The sequence below is a fragment of the Cryptotermes secundus genome, unplaced genomic scaffold (genome assembly GCF_002891405.2).
Source record: "Cryptotermes secundus unplaced genomic scaffold, Csec_1.0 scaffold47, whole genome shotgun sequence".
NCBI classification, from domain to species: domain Eukaryota; kingdom Metazoa; phylum Arthropoda; class Insecta; order Blattodea; family Kalotermitidae; genus Cryptotermes; species Cryptotermes secundus.
In genome coordinates this window covers 1,889,877-1,910,537 of record NW_019721002.1, presented here as the reverse complement: position 1 = coordinate 1,910,537, position 20,661 = coordinate 1,889,877, and the positions used below count along the sequence as shown (strand labels likewise).

The window sequence follows — 20,661 nt, the reverse complement described above, 5'->3', positions numbered from 1 at the left end:
TGATGATGATGATGATGATGATGACGACGTTCCATAATCTCTGAAGTTCAGATAATGTGTTTTCTGCGAAACAACTATTTTGTTTGTGTGTCTTAATTTATTGCTTTAATTAAAATAATTTAAATATATCTTGGGAATCAAGTAAGCAACCGACTTGGCCCCACTTTACCCAAAAGATTCTTCAGTTTCGGCAGTTCCCGTTACAGGAAGTTCCAGAAAAATATTACCACATTTCACTTCCGATAATGGCCGAAGTTTTGAACATTCGCAATAAGAACAGTTTGACGAAGTTCCTGTATTACCACTTTTGTTGCTGTTGTAGTGTTATGATACCAGTGTGATAAGGACGAAAATATAAAAAAAAGTGTGGTAACATGGTTCTGGGACACTGTGTATACTACCAAAGTCACATGTTTCCTTGTCGCAGTATGAAAATATCAAAGAGATGGATTTATTTGCGGTTACAATTCCATGAATTCCAGTCACGTAGCGAGATTTGTCAGCATGTGACTGCTTTCAGGGGGGAGAGCAAGCCCCTATTCATGAGACAAATGAAGACTAACTGTGGATGTGAGTGCGAAGAGCACGGTGAAGGATCCCCCACCCCCCGGATTATGCCGCACTCTCGTGCTTTCGGCTTGTATTTCCGAAAGAGAACTCTGTCCTAAGACGCAATGAATGCCAAATCTAGGTGACTCCGCGAAGCCTTCATTGTCCCCTGCGACTTAGCAGTTCGCGTCAGTCCCTGCAGGATTTTACAGTTTCCTTCAGGCGCCCGGCAGCAGGGGTGTGGGAACGTTGCCGAGACAAGTTCAGGGTCCAGGAATAGAAGAATCGTGTGACTCCACCCTACATTAAGATGGATAGGTTGCGGCGGCCCGGGTTCGAACCCGGGTCTGGTCAAGTGGGATTTGTGGTGGACAAAGTGGCGCTGGGGCAGGTTTTCTCCGAGTACTTCGGTTTCCCCTGCCAATCTTCATTGCACCAATTGCTCCACAATCACCCTCACCTATCATCTGGGGCTGGTACAGTAGGCCAGAAGTGGCCTCAGTGCAAGGGACTTAGTCCCACCCCACTAGCAACATAAGAGCCATTCAGAATAAACAGTACGGTCTGTTGGGCCGTAACGCCGTGAAGTTTGGAGAGAGCTCGACGTATCGTAGGAACTTGTCGCCTCCGTTTTCATGGAGAATAAACTAACCGACGTGAAAGCACGTGGCAATCAAAGCCATATCCCCAGTTTCTCAAAACTAATTCCAAGATTAGCCATGTTTTTATTTCGGGGTACACTACATAATCACGTTTCCATCTAATTCTGTTCTACTAAGCAAGTTAGCACAGTGGTAAAGGTAAAAAGGTAAAGTTGTCCCTGTACTCAACGAATTAAGCACCACGCCATGAAGGCATATGGTGGGAGTGGGTGTATAGATCAGCATTTTCTTGATGTCGGCACTAGCTGGAGGTGACTGGTGAGCTTCACGCCCCTGCCGCTTTAACCCCGTAGAAAGAGCCCCCGGTTCTCATTGGACAGGAGGTTGGGTGGACCCTAGAGCCGGTCTGGAGAATTTGGAGAAGAGAAAGTTCTTCACCTTACCGGGACTCGAACTCCGACCCCCCAGTCATCCAGCCCGTGGTAACTCTTCATATTTGTATTTGAAATTCGGTCGGGTCTGCTTGCCACTTGCTTTGACGCTGGTTTCTTGCCTACTTTATTTTTCGAACCTGAAGATGGATGCGACATGCTACTCCGAAACGTGGGTTGACTTTCAACGGACTACACGGTGTTATATCCCGGAAGATGAAATCTTCAGGTGAAGTGATGGTTAGATCGACGGATACAGATCGACTGACCGAAAGCAGGATTTTCTTGTAGTGGCTTCATTTACAGCATGAGGGAATAAACTGTGTAACAGGCACGTTCATAGTCAGACGCACTGAAACTCGTAGATAAATGGACAGATGTGGCCCTCCCTTTCCCTATATCCATGCCACGCACGGCTTACTCATCTACCCTGAAGATGGATGCAGAAGATACCTGCGAAACCTTGCTAACGATCCACCAGACTGAACAGCGTTTCACGACACGGCAGTTGTCGGTCTCTCGCCCAGTTCACGTAACACTGGACTGCCTGAAACGTTTCTGCTCGGAAACAAATTCTTTCTTGTGTAATCTGATTCTACTGGACATTACGTGTTCGGTTCGTTTTCCTGAGCCTTCATAATTTCCATGAAAGGGAAATGACGTCAGTACGAAGGTAGAATCCTACAGATGAGGGAGATTTTGTGCTCGAGTGAAGCGGGGACGTACACTTCAAAGAGTCGAGTTTGATAGAACTTTTCTTTGTGTTCCGTTTGAAAGAGCTGTCACTTCACGTGACGTTGGATGAAGCTATGTGGCAAACGTCATGAATCGCTCGATTTATCTCTTGGAAGGAGCCCTCATTACCCCTTGAATATGAGGCTTGGTTGGCTCCAGAACCGGGGTTCTATTCCCCGCGGGGGTGCAGCTATGCTACACTGTGTCCAGATCGTCTCTGGAAGACACTCGGCCCCATATCTAATTAATGCCGAAGAAAATTTCCTTGCGGGTTAAAATGGCCGGAGTGTGACCTTAACCACTCACCTCCATTTAGTGCCCAGATAGAAATACGTGGAGCTATATCTGCAGTCACCCATACGTCTTAATGGCGTGGCGCTTAATCAGAGTGACAAATTTACCGTCTTTAGAAAGTTAGTAACTCGCTGTCTGGGTGCACGTGTATGAAACGCTATTAGCGGGCATCTTACTGTCCGTATGCATACACAGATATATGCTTTATGACTGTCTTGAGTAGATAAAGGTCACGAACCCAGCACCTCTTAACGGAATGATGGAAAATGGGAACAGGGTGCGACGGGGATCAGAAGTGGGGTCCCAGGCAAGTTTTTGTGAAGTTGGTGATGAATTTTCTCGTTTCATAGAAGTAGGCAATGTTTTGACAGAGTGAATAATTTTCACCTGTTCGAGAAAAATCCTATACGTTGTACTTAGAACGCACCAGTAAAAGGCGCAGAACACATAGGTACTTCAACGTGACATGAACTCTGTGCTGAACTTGGCTATGAAGTTCCCCCTGTCTGGGACAATTCTAGCAATAACGTAAAGGTAAAATTGTCCCCTGTGCTTAACTAATCAAGCACTACGCCATGAAGGTGTATGGGGGAGCATATGTATAGATCCACATTTTCTTGACCTCGGCACTAGTTGGAGGTAAGTGGTCAGCTTCATGCCCCTGTCGCTTTACCCCCCAGGAAAAGAGCTCCGGTACCCATTGGGTAGGAAGCTGGGTGGGCCCCAGAGACGGTCTTGACAACGTGGAGAAAATAAAATTCTTCTACCTGGACTCGAATTCCACCAACTCGGTCGTCCAGTCTGTAGCGAGCCGTTATACCAAGTGAGCTATCCCGGCTCCTTCAATTCTAGCATTACTTAAAAGAAAATTATTGAAGGAACTTTTATTTAAAGAAGGTTCTACAATCAAACCCAAGAGCGGTAATGTGCCGTTGCAAGATATTTACTCGTATACAGATTTCGATGAGGTTCGATGGAAACTGTAGAATCTTATGGAGAGATAATACTTTTACTTTTGGAAGACTTAGATTCGAAATCAGGTCACTTTCAGTTGCTGCGCAAGTGAAGTCTCAAACAGCGTGGTATTCAACAATTCTTGCAAGCTCACAGCGGCTAGGCCCTGCAAATTACTTACGGAGAACAAACATACACGCTCACAAACTGTTTTCGTTTCTTTTGGTCAAGTCATTTGATATTAAATACGCGCTGTGCATCATAACCTCACACACTGCTTGCAGTAGTGATGATAAGGAAGGCTGGGAGAGCTGGGGAGAGGATTGCACATGTGCACCTTGGGTTGTCATTGGTTAGTTTCGCTCCTGCCCGCGCTGAGATGTCACACGATTCCCTGCAGGACTCCAGAGGCGGATCGTACACTAGATTATCCTCGACAGAACTGCGCCTTTAATCACAATAGCGAGGTTTAACAGGCGTTTGTGTTTACTACAAGAATACAGTACAAAGCTGACTTGTAGTTAGTGTGAGCACCAGGACATGAAGAGGTACGGATGGCGTGAAGGCAAAATTTTACGCATCGAGACCACGGCACACATGTTGAGGTTAAGAGGTCAGCTTCGGGCTCCGAGAGCTTTACCTCCAGTGAAATACGGCTTGTCTGTTTACGCGATTACTCCAAGCAGCTAAGTCTCATTCATGGTATATTCATATGCTTTATATTATCTGATGAAACGGCGATTGTGAATGATGTGTTACAGTGTATACGCAACAGTCATGGCCTATTTGGAGTATTGAACTGGAGTTACTGAGAAACACAAATTCTTATAGGCTTGATAAATCAGTGGTGTGTTTAAGTATATAAGATTTCACGAGGATGCTGTATATACTTTCGCCTCTTTCATTGCGTCCTGCTGTGAGTTGGGATAGCTCTGTCATTGAGGTCCGACGAACGTGGTTCGATCACCAGCAGACCACGTATTATCTCTTTGAATATTTATACCAGATCTTCGGCCAGTGAATGACTACCGTGAGGTCCGATCTCTGGCAGGGTTAACAACTTCGGAAGTGTAGAATAAGTGGACTCTAGCTGTCATGTCCACATACGCCTCCAGAGTGTAATGTTCAGTACACGGCCTAATTCATCGTTATGTGTATCTTAAGAATTCATCAGGAGGGCATACAAAATGATTCCAAATTATTTCATTATCTCATTCGTCTGGGTTATAATATCGTGCAGTTCGGAGGAAGCCTGACGTTTCGGGGGAACATATTTCCTCCATCTTCAGGGCAGAAGAGTAACCCAAGCAAGAAACCACCAGGCACAAGCTTCGTTACAAACCGCTGTGAGAACCTCAAATTCAACATATTTCTAGCCAGTAGTGCTTGAGGTGCTCACACCGGTGGTTATGAAGAGTTCTATCTCCTTGGCTGTGACACCGTGTAGTCCGGTGACAGTTAATGTTCAGTGGACTGCATGGCTTTCTATCCGAAGAGACAGAACTCTTGTATTTCTAGTAATTTCATAAATTGCCTGATCAGTTCGTACTGAAATGCGTCTGCACTTCTCTCAGCTTGAGAAACCAGGTTTTGTAGCCAAACAATATGTAAATGATGTTATAATTTTATGCTTATTAAATTTTAGAATCCCGAACAAATGGGACTGCCCCCCCCCCCAAATACAGAGACTCGTCTGATCGCGATCTTCAGATGTCACACGTAAACTAATTCTTACGATCCGACACTGGACACGAGGTGCACCATCGATAGGAAGTGACGTCTTACATACGTATCGAAACTGACTCCCGCGTTATGTACAGTTGAGACGTCAGGGGGTCGCTGCATGTGGATCAGAAAAGGTGGTGATTATCTGTGCGGGAACTTTTCAGTTTCGTGTGCATATTTTGTGTAGTAGAACAGTGTACAGTGCAGTGAGTTGTGCTAATTGGGTGATTTGTAAGTAACTGTAGCCATATATTGAGTTCAGTTGCATGTCGCCTAAAAAGTTTCAGAAATCATTTGAAACTAATTTGCTTGGTGAATAGCAAGTCGTAGTACTTGATAGCAATTTATGGCGGTCTTCCTTATGGGACAATTACGGAAATATTTGAGGTGTTCTGAAAGCAGTAATTTATTTAGAAGATCGTAAGTGTTCTTTTTTACAGAATTTTACAGTCCCTTCGAATTTTTTACTCTCAATAAATAGCGTAATTCATAATTCACGACCTGGTATCTTTAACATGGAAAACTGATTGTATTTGTTTGTAGCCATTTTGGATTTCCGGGCCTAATGGACCAATCGTGAACGTGTTGAAAGTAATCGAAATTACACGCTTAATATTACGCACTAATAATTACGGTGTTTTCATTAAGTTAATAGTAAATTCATTTCAGGATTTCAATATCAGACATTTAGACGTAAGTTTGTTGCTGGACTGGAATTTTCAATTTTAATATTTCTATGTATCTAAACTAAACCAGTGCCTTCCATAAAATGTAGCAATTTTTTTTATCGTTTTATGATCTAAAGCCATGTACAATATTTGTTTTTGCCCCATTTTCTATGGATGATAATATGACGGGTTGAAGGCTAAGCGACATAATTTACGTTAGTTTCCCCACCAAATGAGGAATTAATATGAAAATACCAGTTATGGTCAAAGTTTTCCAAAACCGTGAACCAATTTGAGATTTCAACACGATACTGCTCCTGACCATAGATGAACGAAAGTATGCATTCACGCACATCATGTGTACTGCCACACTCTCTGCTGACTTCCATTCGGAAGCTACTCAGATCGAATCCCTGCCCGGTCCCATGCATATTTACTGATGTTTACGTGATTTGATTCCGATTCTCTAGGCACGACAGGTCACGACCACTTCCTTTCACATCCTCTCCAATAAAAATGTACATGTCTTCATTACTACAAAAGTGTCGGCTTACGAAGTGTAAATAAATATTATTTATTTATAATTATGTATAATTAATATGAGTAGATGTGTAGAGAGTTCTGGGGCTCTTAGAGAAGCTAGTTCACCAAACAGCTGAAGTACAAACTGTGGATGGCAGAAACTGTACTTTGTGTTACTCCTAACTCACCTCCAGCTAGTGCCGAGGTCAAGAAAATGTGGCTCTACACATCCATTCCCCCATACTCCTTCATGGTTTCGTGCTTTAATTAATTAAGCGCACGGACAAATTTACCTTTTAGCTATACCTAAAGCAACTTTTATTTTTAATTGCTGTTGCGCAGGTTAGCAAGGCTGGAAGAAAATGTATACATTTTTTGTGTCCTGCTATTATGGAGGGTATATACACAGTTAATGCATACAATATATATGCAATCTTCATATAACTGTTGATACCATGGTTATCAATATCTGATTAAGATTTACATTATTTCATTTTTGCATTGTTATCATTTTCCATTTGTCCGTTTGAACAATATATACGTCATTTTCAGTGTGTTCTTTTCAGACTTTCAAGCTATCCTGAGATAATTGTCGTGGTTTTACTCAGACTTTCAGCGGTAGCAACCTTCCCCGTCCTTTCAGATCAGCAAACAGATCTCCTGCCACTGTGTCGCCACTGTCCATCCCAGAAGTTGTCCTGTTTCGGGCGCTGCAGGATAGAATGTTTCAGGTCCCTTGACGGTCTACACAATTGTCTTCCTTCTTCAGGTCGATACTGGAAATTTTTGGGTTCCTGTCTAAGGTCCTGCCTTCGTTGTGCTCCTTCCCACTTGCTCTGGTGTTGTGTTATTGCTGGGTATGTCCTCAGTTCGGAACGGCGAGACTTGCTGTCTTCCTCACGAAACGCTTTCAGCTGATATCAATGTTCTCTGCTGGGCTTATCTGAGTTTCTTGTTCCACTGCTGTAAGACGTTCCTTGTCTAAGTCTGGGTTCTTTGAAATAATATTAAACTGCCCGGGGACAGGTGGATACAGTTCAGTGTGCCCACACTCGGATATCTCTGCCCCTCACCAGGGAGCTACACGCTGACTGATCTGGCAGCCTTGACTCTTCCTGTCTGATGTTGCTGATCTACTCCTTTGCTTCTGGCTCGTTTCTTCCGGCAAGCAGAACCGGCCTGATTCCAGCTTGGCGCTAAGGAGCGTATCCAGTTGATACAGCGTCGTCAGATAACCTACCAGTCGCTGTTCAACAGATGGGCCTTCAAGTAAAGCAACATTCACGGTGCCACGGAATGGTGCAAAGCAATTGGTGCAACAGTGTTGCGCAGTGCAAAACTTTCCAAGGTCGCCTCACGGATAGTGAGTCTGACATTAGCCCCCGGATAGACGGACAGACGCGACACGAGTAAAGAACGCCTCTCTCATTTATGTTTCGTGTTGGAACTGCTGCTGCTTTCCAATAAAAATTGGTATCCTGTTGCCTGCATTCGTGCTACATGTTCCGCCCATCTAATTTACAGTCTGAACTTTATAGGAATTTGCTAGGATATTGCGAGTTTTACGAAGAGGAAACCGTTTGAGTTAAACGTTTATTGTAATATCACCCGAGTCGTTTTAAAGTATTTTAGCGTTGCTTGGTTCTGCAAATTATGCGCATGCAGTGTCTCCATTGCGATGTGGTTGAAACTCTTTTAAAATTATTTAATACTTTCAACGGTGTGAACTGTTGTTGTCCCTTCAGTCTGTTGTTAGGTTGTCCATTCCGACAACAAAACCAGTCACGTCACGTGTATCAATCGAACGTTAAGATGACGTCAGAGTCTGACATATAAATTGTTATGCCAATTTCCACATATGAACGTACAAATCACTATCTGACTAACTAACACTAACTAACACTAACAACTAACCCTTCGTCACTCCTCTGCTTGCTGGTTTCTCTCTTTCCTTGCGCATGGCCGGCAAACACTACCGTTTGTTGTACTTTCACACGCGCCCACTGCCACCTGCAGGTCTGGATTTAGAGACAGACGTAAGAAGTCTTTCGGTTTCCGGTTCAGAACTGACAGCGCTGAAACAGCGTTCAGTTGCACTGAATATATTAATGTATTTGAAATTTCTCAGAGGATACAAAATCATAATTCTGAAAACGGGGACTTTCCATTACATTGATGTTTCTCCGACTGCGGTGTGTGGTTCGATACTGGTTCGCATAGAATCAAGAAGGTGTATTTTTAAATATCTCGGCACCTTGAAATATTGTAAATGAAATTCATATTAATAATAATAGCACGTGATTGTACGAAAGTTATTGAAGTGTTTAGGATCAAAATCGTTGCAAGTCTATAGAATGGTGTAGGGTATGGAGGCAGACTGTAGGTATACACGTCTTAAGTCCAATCAGAAACTTCTCCGAGTCGCGTAATTGAAATAACATTAAACATTAAAGTACAGATTTTATTTTCATCTGTAGTTGATTAATGATCACAGCATCACAATCAGGAGTTCTCTGTTATCTTCAATTTTCTCATGATTTTCTTCAGTAACAGATATCAGTTACAATTTAATCTGAAGTAAATTAATGAACAGTCTCCCTGTAAAGTGATTTATCTTACCATTAAGTGCCTCCTGATTTTATTCAGTAATAATTAAAAAGGTAAAGTTGTCCCTGTGCTTAACTAATTAAGTACTCCAAAATGAAGACGTGTGGGGGAATGGATGTATAGGTCCACATTTTCTTGATCTCGGCACTAGCTGGAGGTGAGTGGTCAGCTTCACGCCCCAGCCGCTTTACCCCCCGGTAAAGTGCCTCCGGTATCCATTGTATAGGAGGTCGGGTGGACCCCAGAGCCGGTCTAGACGACATGGAGAAGTGAAAATTCTTTCCCCACCTGGACTCGAACTCCGACCCCTGTCGCCCAGCCCGTAGCCAGTCACTATACCGACTGAGCTATTCCGAATTCCATTCAGTCATAATTACCAATATATAAATTCATCCCATATTAGTGAGCCTCTTGTCACCGCCGCTGGCGCGTCCTCACGTCGCGGATGGAGGAGACGCCCTCCAGGTATGGAGGGTAGTTGCGAATATATTGAATAAGCAGTCGCGGACAGCCGAGAAGAGATGGTCCTCAAGTTTGGAGGCTGGACGTGGGACTAACAACTCCTCGCGGTAAAAATATAAACTTGTTACAAAAGATCACAAGAAGCCTCAGACATGAACGGATTCTTTGGACAAACGACCTAAGCTAAAGAAAATGGATAGGAGAAGTTTGTATAGGGCAGGTTCGCTCAGGGCAGTGGCAGAAGAAATCTCAAAATATAAGTTAGATTTAGCGGGAGTACAGGAGGTCAGATTGGATGGAGGCGGCACCGCACCAGCAGGAGACTCTACATTTTTCTATGGAAAGGGGAATGAAAATCATGAATTAGGTACAGGCTTTTTCGTACATAAGAGAATTATATCAGCAGTTAAGAAGGTAGAGTTTGTTAGTGATAGGATATCATATATAATACTAAAAGGTCGCTGGTGTGATATCGTCGTTATGGATGTTCACGCCCCAACAGAAGATACGAGTAAAACTGATGACATAAAGGATAGATTCTATGAAGAACTAGAACATGTATTTGATAAATTCCCGAAGTGCCCTATGAATTTTTTTAGGAGATTTCAATGCCAAATTAGGGAGGGAAGACATTTTCAAACCAACGACTGGGAATGACAGTTTGCATGAAATTAGTAATGATAATGGAGTTAGAGTAGTAAACTTTGCCACATCAAAAATCTTAGTGTCAAAAGTAGAATGTTCCCACATCATAACATTCATAAATTTACTTGGACGTCTCCTGATGGGAAGATACACAATCAAATAGACCATATTTTGATAGATAGGAGACGGCACTCAAGTATACTTGATGTCCGATCATTCAGGGCAGCAGATTGTGATACTGACCACTACCTGGTGGTGGCAAAGGTTAGGGAAAGACTGGCAGTTAGCAAACAAACAACGCACAGATTTCATATTGAGAGGTTCAATCTCAAGAAATTAAATGAGGCAGAGGGTAAAGAGCAGTATCGTGTTGAAATCTCAAATAGGTTCACGGCTTTGGAAAACTTGGAAACTGAGGTGGATGTTAGTGAAGTTTGGGAAACTATTAGAATATCAAAATTTCTGCCAAGGAGAGTCTAGGTTATTATGAACTGAAGAAGCAAAAGTCATGGTTCAGTGAAGGATGTTCGAAATTATTAGACCAAAGAAAACGAGACAAATTGCAATGGTTACAGGATCCAAGCGAGTTAAATGCGGATAATCTGAAAAGACGCGAAGCCAGCAGCCATTTCAGGAACAAAAAGAGGGAATATCTGAAATACAAAATTGATGAGCTTGCGACGAACAGTAAGAACAAGAACATTAGAGACCTGTAAAGAGGAATAAATGACTTTAAGAGGGTTTTTTTTATTGCTAGTGGGGTGGGAGTTCTGGTTGCACATACCCAGAAACTTAACTAGCGCAAGAATGAATGTGGGTTTGAAGAAACTGCTGTATCAGGTTTAAACTGAATTTATTGGCGTTGGATAATCCTGGATACAGTCGCCAGGCTGCGACACCATATGGGGGTCACTTTGCGGCGATTTTCTTTCCGTCAGTCGGAACGTCACTGGTTTGACCGAGCTCACACGTTTTCATCTGATCTGTGCATCGAAGGGAGTGTCCTTCAGCCACGATAAATATGAGATGCGACTTCAGACTGAAGAAGCCGTCGACTTTTTGTTTCGATTTTCCCACGAGGGCTCATCGCCGAACTGAAAACGCAAATTCCGACGTCGCTATGCCTCGTTGTAATTTCTTGCACCAAATGACTCGCGGTCAGGCGTACTTTCAGTCTCACTGCGTTGTTTGTTGAGTTGTGCAACTGCAGTAAACAACCGGAACTCTGTTGTGCGTCCTCCACGACCGACGACATTGAAACATCGGATTAAGACCCCTGCATTTATATGCAGATCTGTGTTACAGAAGACATCAAGAATACCACATTACAGGTAACGCTCCTGTGTTCATTTTGCTGAATACTACCAATTTCTGGTTGTTACTCCTAATATAGAAGTTGTTTTGTGTTTTGTTTGTTTCAAGTCCCCGCTCATATCTTGTGCCTCACCGTAGAGCGAGTGAAACAAAGAATTGTGCGAGCCCGAAATTTGTGTCATTGTCTTTGTGTGACGTCTCAAAAGCTGCAGGAGCTAGTTACAGAATTAGTACAGTCAAACAGAAAATGAAGGATAGCCCTTCAGAGATGTGTGACAGACATACTGAAAGATACAGTACGGCACGATAGATGCGTAGGATACTACTACTACTACTACTACTACTACTACTACTACTACTACTACTACTAATAATAATAATAATAATAATAGTAAAGGGAACAGGCCTGAAGACGTAGGCCTTAAAGGCTGAAGAGGAAGAGGAAGGAGAGGAAGCGGTAGAAGAGGAAGAGGAAGACTAGGTGAAGCAAGAAACAACATCGACACGAACCCTCGGACGTTTGGTTGGACGGCAACGCCTCGTCGGGGAACTGGACGTGTTTAATGCTGGGTCGCTGCGAGCGGCTCCCGTCGTCAGGTAGGAGCAGCGTCGAATGCGGCGCCGTGGGGCTCTGCGTCGTCTCGTGGTACGTGGCCGGTCTTCGTGTACTCAGACAGCTTGTAGCCGTCGCCCGGGGCGTGTAGCGTACTTGTGGAGCCTGCAACATTGCGGAGGTCAGGGTGTGGCAGTGCAGCGCGGCGCATTGTGAGGCTTGGGCAACGCTCTGCATGGCGCACCCCCTCAGTGGGTCGCGCGCACTTCCGATGGTTTGGATTCATTGCCACATCTGATCCTGATGATGGAGGCAGATATGTTCCCCGAAACTTTGAACCAACTGATGCGACCGGAAGCCCGAGAAGATTTCGTTAGTGTAACAAGTCCTGCGAACCCAGTGACATGCAAGCAGATGTACCACAGTACACAGGGTGTCCCAGGAGGAAAGGTCAGTATTCTGGGCTGCCATAGTTTCGGTCATTCTGAGCAAAACAGCGTACATGTGCATGTGATCTGTTCCTAACGGTTTCCGAGATACAGCTGTTTCACTGGACACTGTACAGACGAGCAACACGCCATGTCCTCACACGAGTTGCAAAGTGCATTGGTGACGGTGGAATTTTCGAAAATGTGTTGCACTAGGTAAACTGTACCAACTTTGTCACGTGAACAATAAATACCGGTATTAGAAACAGTACGTAATATCTCTTTCTTATCAACAGTTTTGGTACTGTACAGTGAAATAGCTATCTCGGAAACCGTTCGGAACAGAACACATGTACATACTATACACTTTTGCTTAGAATGACCGATACTATGACCTCCCAGAATATTGACCTTTCCTCGTGGGACACTCTGTATAGCGTATGCATCACTGTAATTTCCCTCTCTTGTGAACTTTTAGCGAAAGAGCCAGAAATACACTTAGGCCCATATGTACAGCTGTGATCTGTTGTGGGCACGGTTATGAATTTTGTGTGTCCATGAAAGATGGGGGATTTCTGAGCCTCTGTTGACTTCTCAAGAAGGGCCCTGCGCCGTGGAGGCACTTCATGGGGCTACTATGGGACTTGAACACAGTTGAACAGCACTGTATTCTGGGATGTGACGCCTTGTACCAGCGCTTCGGAAGAACATACTGCCTCCATCTTCAGGCTTCAAGGCCAAGCCGAGTAAATGATCATCTTAGAAAGAGACTTTGCTTGCCTTCTGCTTGGCTTATTTGTCGACCTTGAAGAACAAGGCAGCATTTCCCTATCAAATATTGGTACACTTCTACCAGAATACACGGCACACATCCCAGAAGATAGCCCTGTTCATAGTCAGAGCTGTAACGACGTCAGACCCTACAGAATGCGGTAAGATTACGTACCATCCGCCCGAGGAAGGCGCCGCTGTTCGCAGTCCCCCGGCCTGCCTTGTACTCCTGGTATTGCGATATCACGCATAGCAGGGAGTAGACCTGTAACAGGGGCACACTGTGTCTAGCAAATCCGTCAGGGTGTGTGGTCGTCGTTAGAAAGTTGCTAGATTCTATTTTGACCAGAGCACGGGAACCGGAGATCTCTTTCTTTCCTACGGTTCCTTGTTCACGGCGTGCCTTTCAGACAGTCAGCAGCTTGCATATGAAAGCCTGTTTGCGTGCAAAGAGGATGTACAGTCCTGTCATTCTGTGTCCGGCCCTTTGAGCTATGATGGGAGGATACAGCTGACTCACATAACTGTGCTTCTGTTCTTAAAGTTGTAGTGCCAGTTCTTACATAACTGAATTATACTAAATGTGTTTGTAAGCATAACGCTAAATAGATGCCGCGTTGCTCCACGCAGCACCTGGCAGACATATTCGCGATGACACATACGTCACTGCTTTACGCACCCACTCTTAGTTTCTAGAGCCGGACACAGGATAAGTGGACAGTAGTTACCATGTCATGAAGTGACTGGAAGGCCATGTTGTGGGCCATGTAGTGTTGGCTGATGCATCCATTTAGGCTACTCTCCATTACACAATTAAGTAAAGAGTGCATTTGTTTTCCGATACTCGTGGGTGCTAGGAGGCTGTTGGTGACACGTAATGGTCTTTTTGGGAAAATGGCTGAATGTTGTTCAGTTAGCGATGGTTATACAAGGTGTGTCCCAAAAGTCATGATATATATATTTTTTTAATTTATTAATGATATCGGTACAAAGTGTTAATATTCTTCAAAGTACTGTCCATGAGCATCTACACATTTTTTCCACCGACTCTCCCATGCCCGGTACGCCCCCTCAAAGGCCTCGACGGGAACCTCATTTAAAGCTGTTGTCACGGCCGCTTGGATAGCCTGAATGCTTTCAAAACGGCGTCCTTTGAGTGCAGTCTTGATCCTCGGGAACAAAAAGAAGTCGGCCGGAGCTAGGTCGGGGCTGTGGGGTGGCTGCAGCAGCGTTGCCACGTGGTGCTTCACCAGGAACTCACGGACGAGCAGAGACGTGTGGCTGGGCGCATTGTCATGATGCAGCCGCCAGTTAGCGGCGATGTCTTTTCGCACGCGGATGACCCTTTTCCTTAATCTTTCTAGAACATCCACGTAGTAGGAAGCGTTGACCGTCTGTTCTTGGGGTAAAAACTCTTTGTGGACCACACCCTTGGCGTCGAAAAAGACGACGAGCATTGTTTTCACTTTGGATTTGCTCATCTTCGCCTTCTTCGGTTTCGGGGAAGCCGAGGTGTGCCATTCAGCACTCTGGCGCTTCGTTTCTGGGTCGTACTCAAATGTCCACGTTTCATCACCGGTAATAACACAGTCTAAATAATGAGGTTCAATTTCCACACGTTCCTTCACTTCACTCGCGATCAACACTCGATTGGCCTTTTACTCGCCCGTCAACAATTTGGGGACCAGCTTGGCGCACACCTTTCGCATGTTCAATTCGTCCATAACGATGCAATGCACACGGTTTTCGGAATGTTCAGAGTGTCGGCTAACAACAGTCATTCGACGGTCAGTATTCAACAAATCACGCACACGAGTCACATTTTCATCGGTTTGGCTTGTTGATGGTCGTCCAAAGCGGGGGTCATCTTCCACTTCTTCCTGGCCCTCCTTAAACTTCTTCACCCACCTTGTAACTTGCACATATGATAGAGCAGACTCCCCGTATTTTTGATTCATATCATTATGGCAGCTGCTGTGTGCTAACAAGAGTTCTGGAACGACAGCCTGTTAGTTGTAAGTAGTGTGAAACTTCACTGAGAACGTGTTTCCTTGGGTCGCTGTAAGGTTCATTCAGTTTCTCAGGTTATTTTGAGATACCGTAAGCATTGTTAACTTACTCTTGTTTGGGGCATCAGTACTTCCACTTATATTGAATCGTATTTTACCGCCCCAAAGAGATAAATACGCGAATATCTGGGGAACTGTATATCATTGTTTGTTATACTTCATTCATTATACGCTAAACCAACTGTTAAGCAATGTTTTATATACAAGATTTGAGGTTTTCACGGAGGTGACTATGAAGAATGCCGCCTTATGGGATGTGGCGCCCTGTAGATATTGTATAAACCGACGTATCGGAGGAACATATCATCTCCATCTTCAGGGTAGAAGAAAAAAAGAAAAAATATGAGTGCGAGGAACCTGCAGCCACCTGATCACCGAAACGTCGATTTATGCATTGTCTACACGGCGCCACATGTATGAAAACTTCTGTTCACATTTGAGTACATACTTCAAAAGACACATGGGATTCCTCTTCTCCCCCATTCGTGCTACATGCCTGCCCATCTCTACCTCTTTGACTTCATGATTCTAATTATACTTGGAGAAGAGTACAAGTTATGAAGCTCCTCATTATGCAGTTTTCTCCAACCTCCTGTCACTTCATCTCTCTTCGGTCCAAATATTCTTTACACCCTGTTCTCAAACACCCTCAGTCTGTGTTCCTCCCTTAATGTCAGAGACCAAGTTTCACACCCATACAGAACTACAGGCAAAATTATAGTTCTATATATTCTAATTTTTATGTTTTGCGGACAGCAGACGAGAGGACGGAAGGTTCTGGACTGAGTTGGAGCAAGCATTGCCCGAGTTCTGTTAGCAGCACAGTGTGCGTGTTGCAGAGTCCGGAAGATTTAGATACAGGAAAGCGAAAAGTGCGGATATGAGACTGCAGGTAAACGAAAGGCACTAAACGTTAAAAGATGACATGCTGGGGGGGGGGCATGCTGGACCCTGGACGAGTAAACAGAATCAGACCAAGTGTAAACTGAGCAGATTGGTTTAGTGATGGGGCCGGCAGAATATTGCACGTACTACCTGGTACACAAGCCGCGCCGATATTTTGCTGAAGACATCTTCTGTGGACTTGTATTGAGACATAGGGTTCCTGTAATTTTTTTAAATTTCATCGAAGTCGTTAGAACTAATTTCGAGAATATCGCGGTGTTGTTTTTCGGGGCTTATTTGAAGAGCTCAGTGTGTTTTAGAATGTTCACATCCACCGAACACCGACCTATGATGGATAAACCTTTGAATAGGGAACATGAATAAAAGATATCGAGCCGTTCAGGCGCTGGCAAGGCGCACGCGCATACATACAGAGAGAATATTCTAAAAAGTATTTGTGGTGGGGAGGAGCTCCAAAATGAGAAAGCAAAAGAGAAACTTCTCTTAATTCTTCCAGTATTTTGATTGGTAATTGGATCCAGTGAACAGTTTTATTGCTTGTGATTATACTTCACAGATCACTGTCACACACAGACTTGTGTTCTCAGTCACGTTGCCTGGTAGCGGCCTCGACAGTGTAGCGTCATCTGCTTCCGAGTCCAGCGACTCCTGTCCTCGCTGTGTGGCACTTTCAGCTGCAACTGTTGAACTCAACTGACTCACAGACCAATCCAGTAAATTGCTGCAGGTTCTCGCCAGCACAGTGATTCTTGTTTCCGAGTTCCACGGGACCCATGCCCATATATTACTGTCTGACGTCTCTTGAAGCCTTCAAACCACGGACTGTCTTAACTAATCCGCAGAGTATGTGTCACTTTACGACTTGTAGTTTACCGCCAGTCAGTTCATCTTGGCGCCAAGCCCAAGTACAGATTGATTCCATATGTAACCTCGGTACGTACCTCATAGAGAACACCACTTCCAACAGTTTTTTTATTGCTTGTGGGGTGGGACTAAGTCCCTTGTACTGCAGCCACTTCTGGCCTATTGTACCAGCCCCAGATGATAGGTGAGGATGATTATGGAACAATTGGTGGAATGAAGATTGGCAGGGGAAACCGAAGTAATCTGAGAAAACCTGCCCCAGCGCCAGTTTGTCCACCACAAATCCCACTTGACCAGACCCGGGATCGAACCCGGGCCGCCGCGATGGGAAGCCAGCAACTAACCGCTTGAGCTATGGCGCGGTCTCTTCCTATAGTTACTCCACTGTTGTGTTATACAGCCGTTGCCTATTGACGGTTTCCCTGGCTCCACAATTCCTACTTTGAGCAAGTATATAACAGTACGTTGACTTTTCCTACACCAAAGCCCGTATGGTCCCGTACTCTTCTAGAAGTCTGTAAACACAGACTGGTGGGCAAGATGTGACCAGAACACACAGCGTCGCGGCGCCATTAGACTACAGTGTGCAAGGATAGATCAGTGGGAGGGTTATCTGCGGAGACCGTCGCTACAGCTGGAGGGAACCGCTGCGTTTCGCTCGCTCCATTCCGAGTAAGCTGGTGGAATTGCAACACTCGAGAATTGTATTCGGGAGGTTCTCGGTTCGATATCCTGATCGAACCCACTCCTGGTTTTCCCCAGTCTCTCCGTGCAAATTCCGGCCTAGTACCTATCTGTTATCCTACCAGCAGAGGCTACACAGTTTACATGCTATCAGCATCATAAAATAAAGCACAAACTAACTCCACGGAGCACAGCCCTTCTTGAGAAGCTAATAGTTCCTCAGCTACTAAAGGAATTATCAGAAATTCGCAAGATCACTCGTCTGGCCCCTATCCTGAGCCAGAAAAACCCAGTCCACTTCTTCCCATTCTATTTCTTAAAGATACATTCTAATATTATCCTGCAATCTACTGCTTTGTCTTCCTAATGATCTCTTTCCTTTAGGATTTTCTACCAAAAGTCTGTATGCTCTTCTCTTCCAGAAGCGAAGCTGCCAGTAGGTATACCTCCACTCCCCCATACGTCTTCATGGTGTTTTGCTTTAGTTAAGCACATTGACAACTTTACATTTCTGCCTTAAGGCGTGATTGCTTGTTCATGATAGTAATACGTATTAACGTTAACCGCTTGAAGACTGAAATTCTTATAAATAATTTTTGAAATTGTCGTACTCTATAGAAAACACACTGCGTCACCATTACTGAGTCTAACTCTACCTTGGGAAGCAGTACATGAGAATCCTACACTCCGTTTTGGAGGTGAGTACAGAAACTTTCGGTGCTACAGTATGTGGTGCACATGGTTACCACTCTGTTTTAAAGGGTTAATGCCTCCAATAAAATCCTTTCACACAAATCTTTCGCTGATTTGAGGTCGTCTGACTTGCTTGATCCTTCAGCACGTGTCCCGGCGGCTCACTCGGTGTAGCAGCGGGGCTGTGTAATTACATGTCATCTGGCCATTTGCATATCAGCCCGCCAGTCAAAAGGATTCAAAAGGGGGGAATTATGCCTATCAGAGCGATCGTTAAAACTGTTTTGTGTGTGAAATTAATTCAGCAGCTTCTGTTTTATTCGAGCGAGGCTTCCAGTTAATTTGAATGTCAAATATTTGAAGAGAAATCGTTAAAACAGCGAAGGTTCTTTATTTGTTGTGCGCGTGTACAGGCCGTGTTTGTGGACCTGGCCGCGCACAACTGAATGCGCAGTAGATCTGGTCGAGTCCACTGACATTAGCACAATAGGTGTGTAGGAGATGTAGCAGGGTCTAGCTGCAGCGTGCGTCCTCCTTGTCGCGACAAAGCTGCAACCACTGTCCCGCCACTTCTAGACATTCTCCTTACTAAGAACTCCGCTTGACTAATATATTAAATGTGACATTTTAATGGGAGATTGTTATGATCGTCAGTATCATTATTTAATCTGGTAAGGTAAAAGGTAAAGTTGTCCCTGTGGTTAACTAATTTAGCCCTACACCATGAAGGCGTATGGGGAGTGGATGTATAGATCCACATTTTCTTGACCTCGGCAGTAGTTGCAGGTGAGTGGTCAGCTTCACGACCCGGCCACTTTACCCCCGGTACCCATTGGATAGGAGGTTGGGTGGACGCCAGAGCAGGCCTGGGGGACGTGAAGAAGAGAAAATTTTTGCTCCACCGGGACTCGAACTCCTACTCTTCCGTCTTCCAGCCCGTAGCCAGTCGCTATACCGACTGAGCTATCCCGAACATAAAATATACAAATAGACCATTTTCTGTGCCCATAATCATGTCCTGAACAGTCATAACATGTGCCTGATAGTTTTTGAAAGACACCTACGTGTATAGCGAGGTAAAAAAAAAAGGTAAAGCTATCCCTGTACCAGGCCGTGGAGGCCCATTGGGTTGTGAGACGTCGAGGGTCCCACATTATCTAGAAAATCGGCTCAAAGATGGTGGTAAGGTTGTCAGCCTTACACGCCGGCCGCGCTTTACTCCCCTGGAAAGTTATTTAATTAAATCCTGGTACTCATTTCTGTTAGAGGCTGAGTCAACCCCAGGGCCACAGTGCGGCTGGAAGGATTAGGTTAATTGAAAAAAATATCCAATGACCTCATCGGGACTTGAACCCGCCACCTTTCGGCTTGTATAGCGAGGTAGAATAATATACAGTGGGTGATGCTGCTGTCTAGAGGAAACTCTTGAGTCAGAGGTGGACAGTAGCACACCCAGCATACCCAGTAACTATCAGAAGCGGCCAGCCTTACTGTATAATGGCCTCCAGTCCGTTACACGTCTGGTTAGTGAACCAGAATGCTAACCGTGTTCCTGGAGAGATCTGACGTTCCCACGTCTGTGACTGAAGATTATTTTTTTGTGGGATGTGGCGCCGTTTAGTCCGCTTGACGTTCGTTACCGACCGAGGAACAGAGGCATATGTGAAGCATCTGGAATGCGGCTGAAGTAAGTGCTGCCGTCTGGCGGTAACGACGTTAAGTGCGTCATTGGGACCCAGGCGGTGAAGGGGGGCAGGGTTGTGCATGTTTCAGAGGACCAGCTTTGGGAGAAACGGCCCCAACGGGACATGAAGAGTGCAGTATCGTTCTGTGTGCCCGTGCAGAAGAACAAACGCAACAGGTTATGCTGGGAAATACGTGGCAATCTTGGGTTGAAGAAAGATAAAGTTAATGTTGGGCTTAATTAAGTACCACACTATGAAGACGTATAGGGGATTGGAGGCATAGCTCCACCATTCTTAACATCGGCACAAAATAGAGGTGAGTGTTCAGCTTTACACCCTGTCCGCTTTACTCCCGGGGAAGGAGCCCCCGCTGCCCATTGGACCCATTGGACGCTGTGGGGACCGTCCCATATTGGGCCATAATTTGTAAGTCATAAAAATGACATTTTGGCGTATTTACTTTTATTCAAAGCCATATGATGCTTAAGAATATGTTTATG

General features: G+C 44.7%; 1 protein-coding gene across 2 annotated transcripts in view; it reads right to left on the bottom strand.

Moving 5' to 3' along the window:
• The window catches only part of LOC111874115, a 71,307-nt gene that overhangs the window by 4,980 nt on the left and 45,666 nt on the right, over positions 1 to 20,661 (bottom strand). The window contains exons 6-7 of one of the 2 annotated variants that reach the window (XM_023869343.2): positions 13,436 to 13,525; positions 12,019 to 12,226 (exon numbers count right to left, since the gene is read on the bottom strand). In XM_023869343.2, the coding sequence (XP_023725111.1) occupies positions 12,019 to 12,226; positions 13,436 to 13,525 (298 nt within the window). The remainder of the gene's footprint in view (positions 1 to 12,018; positions 12,227 to 13,435; positions 13,526 to 20,661) is intronic. The other variant, XM_033755356.1, reaches the window with a different exon arrangement.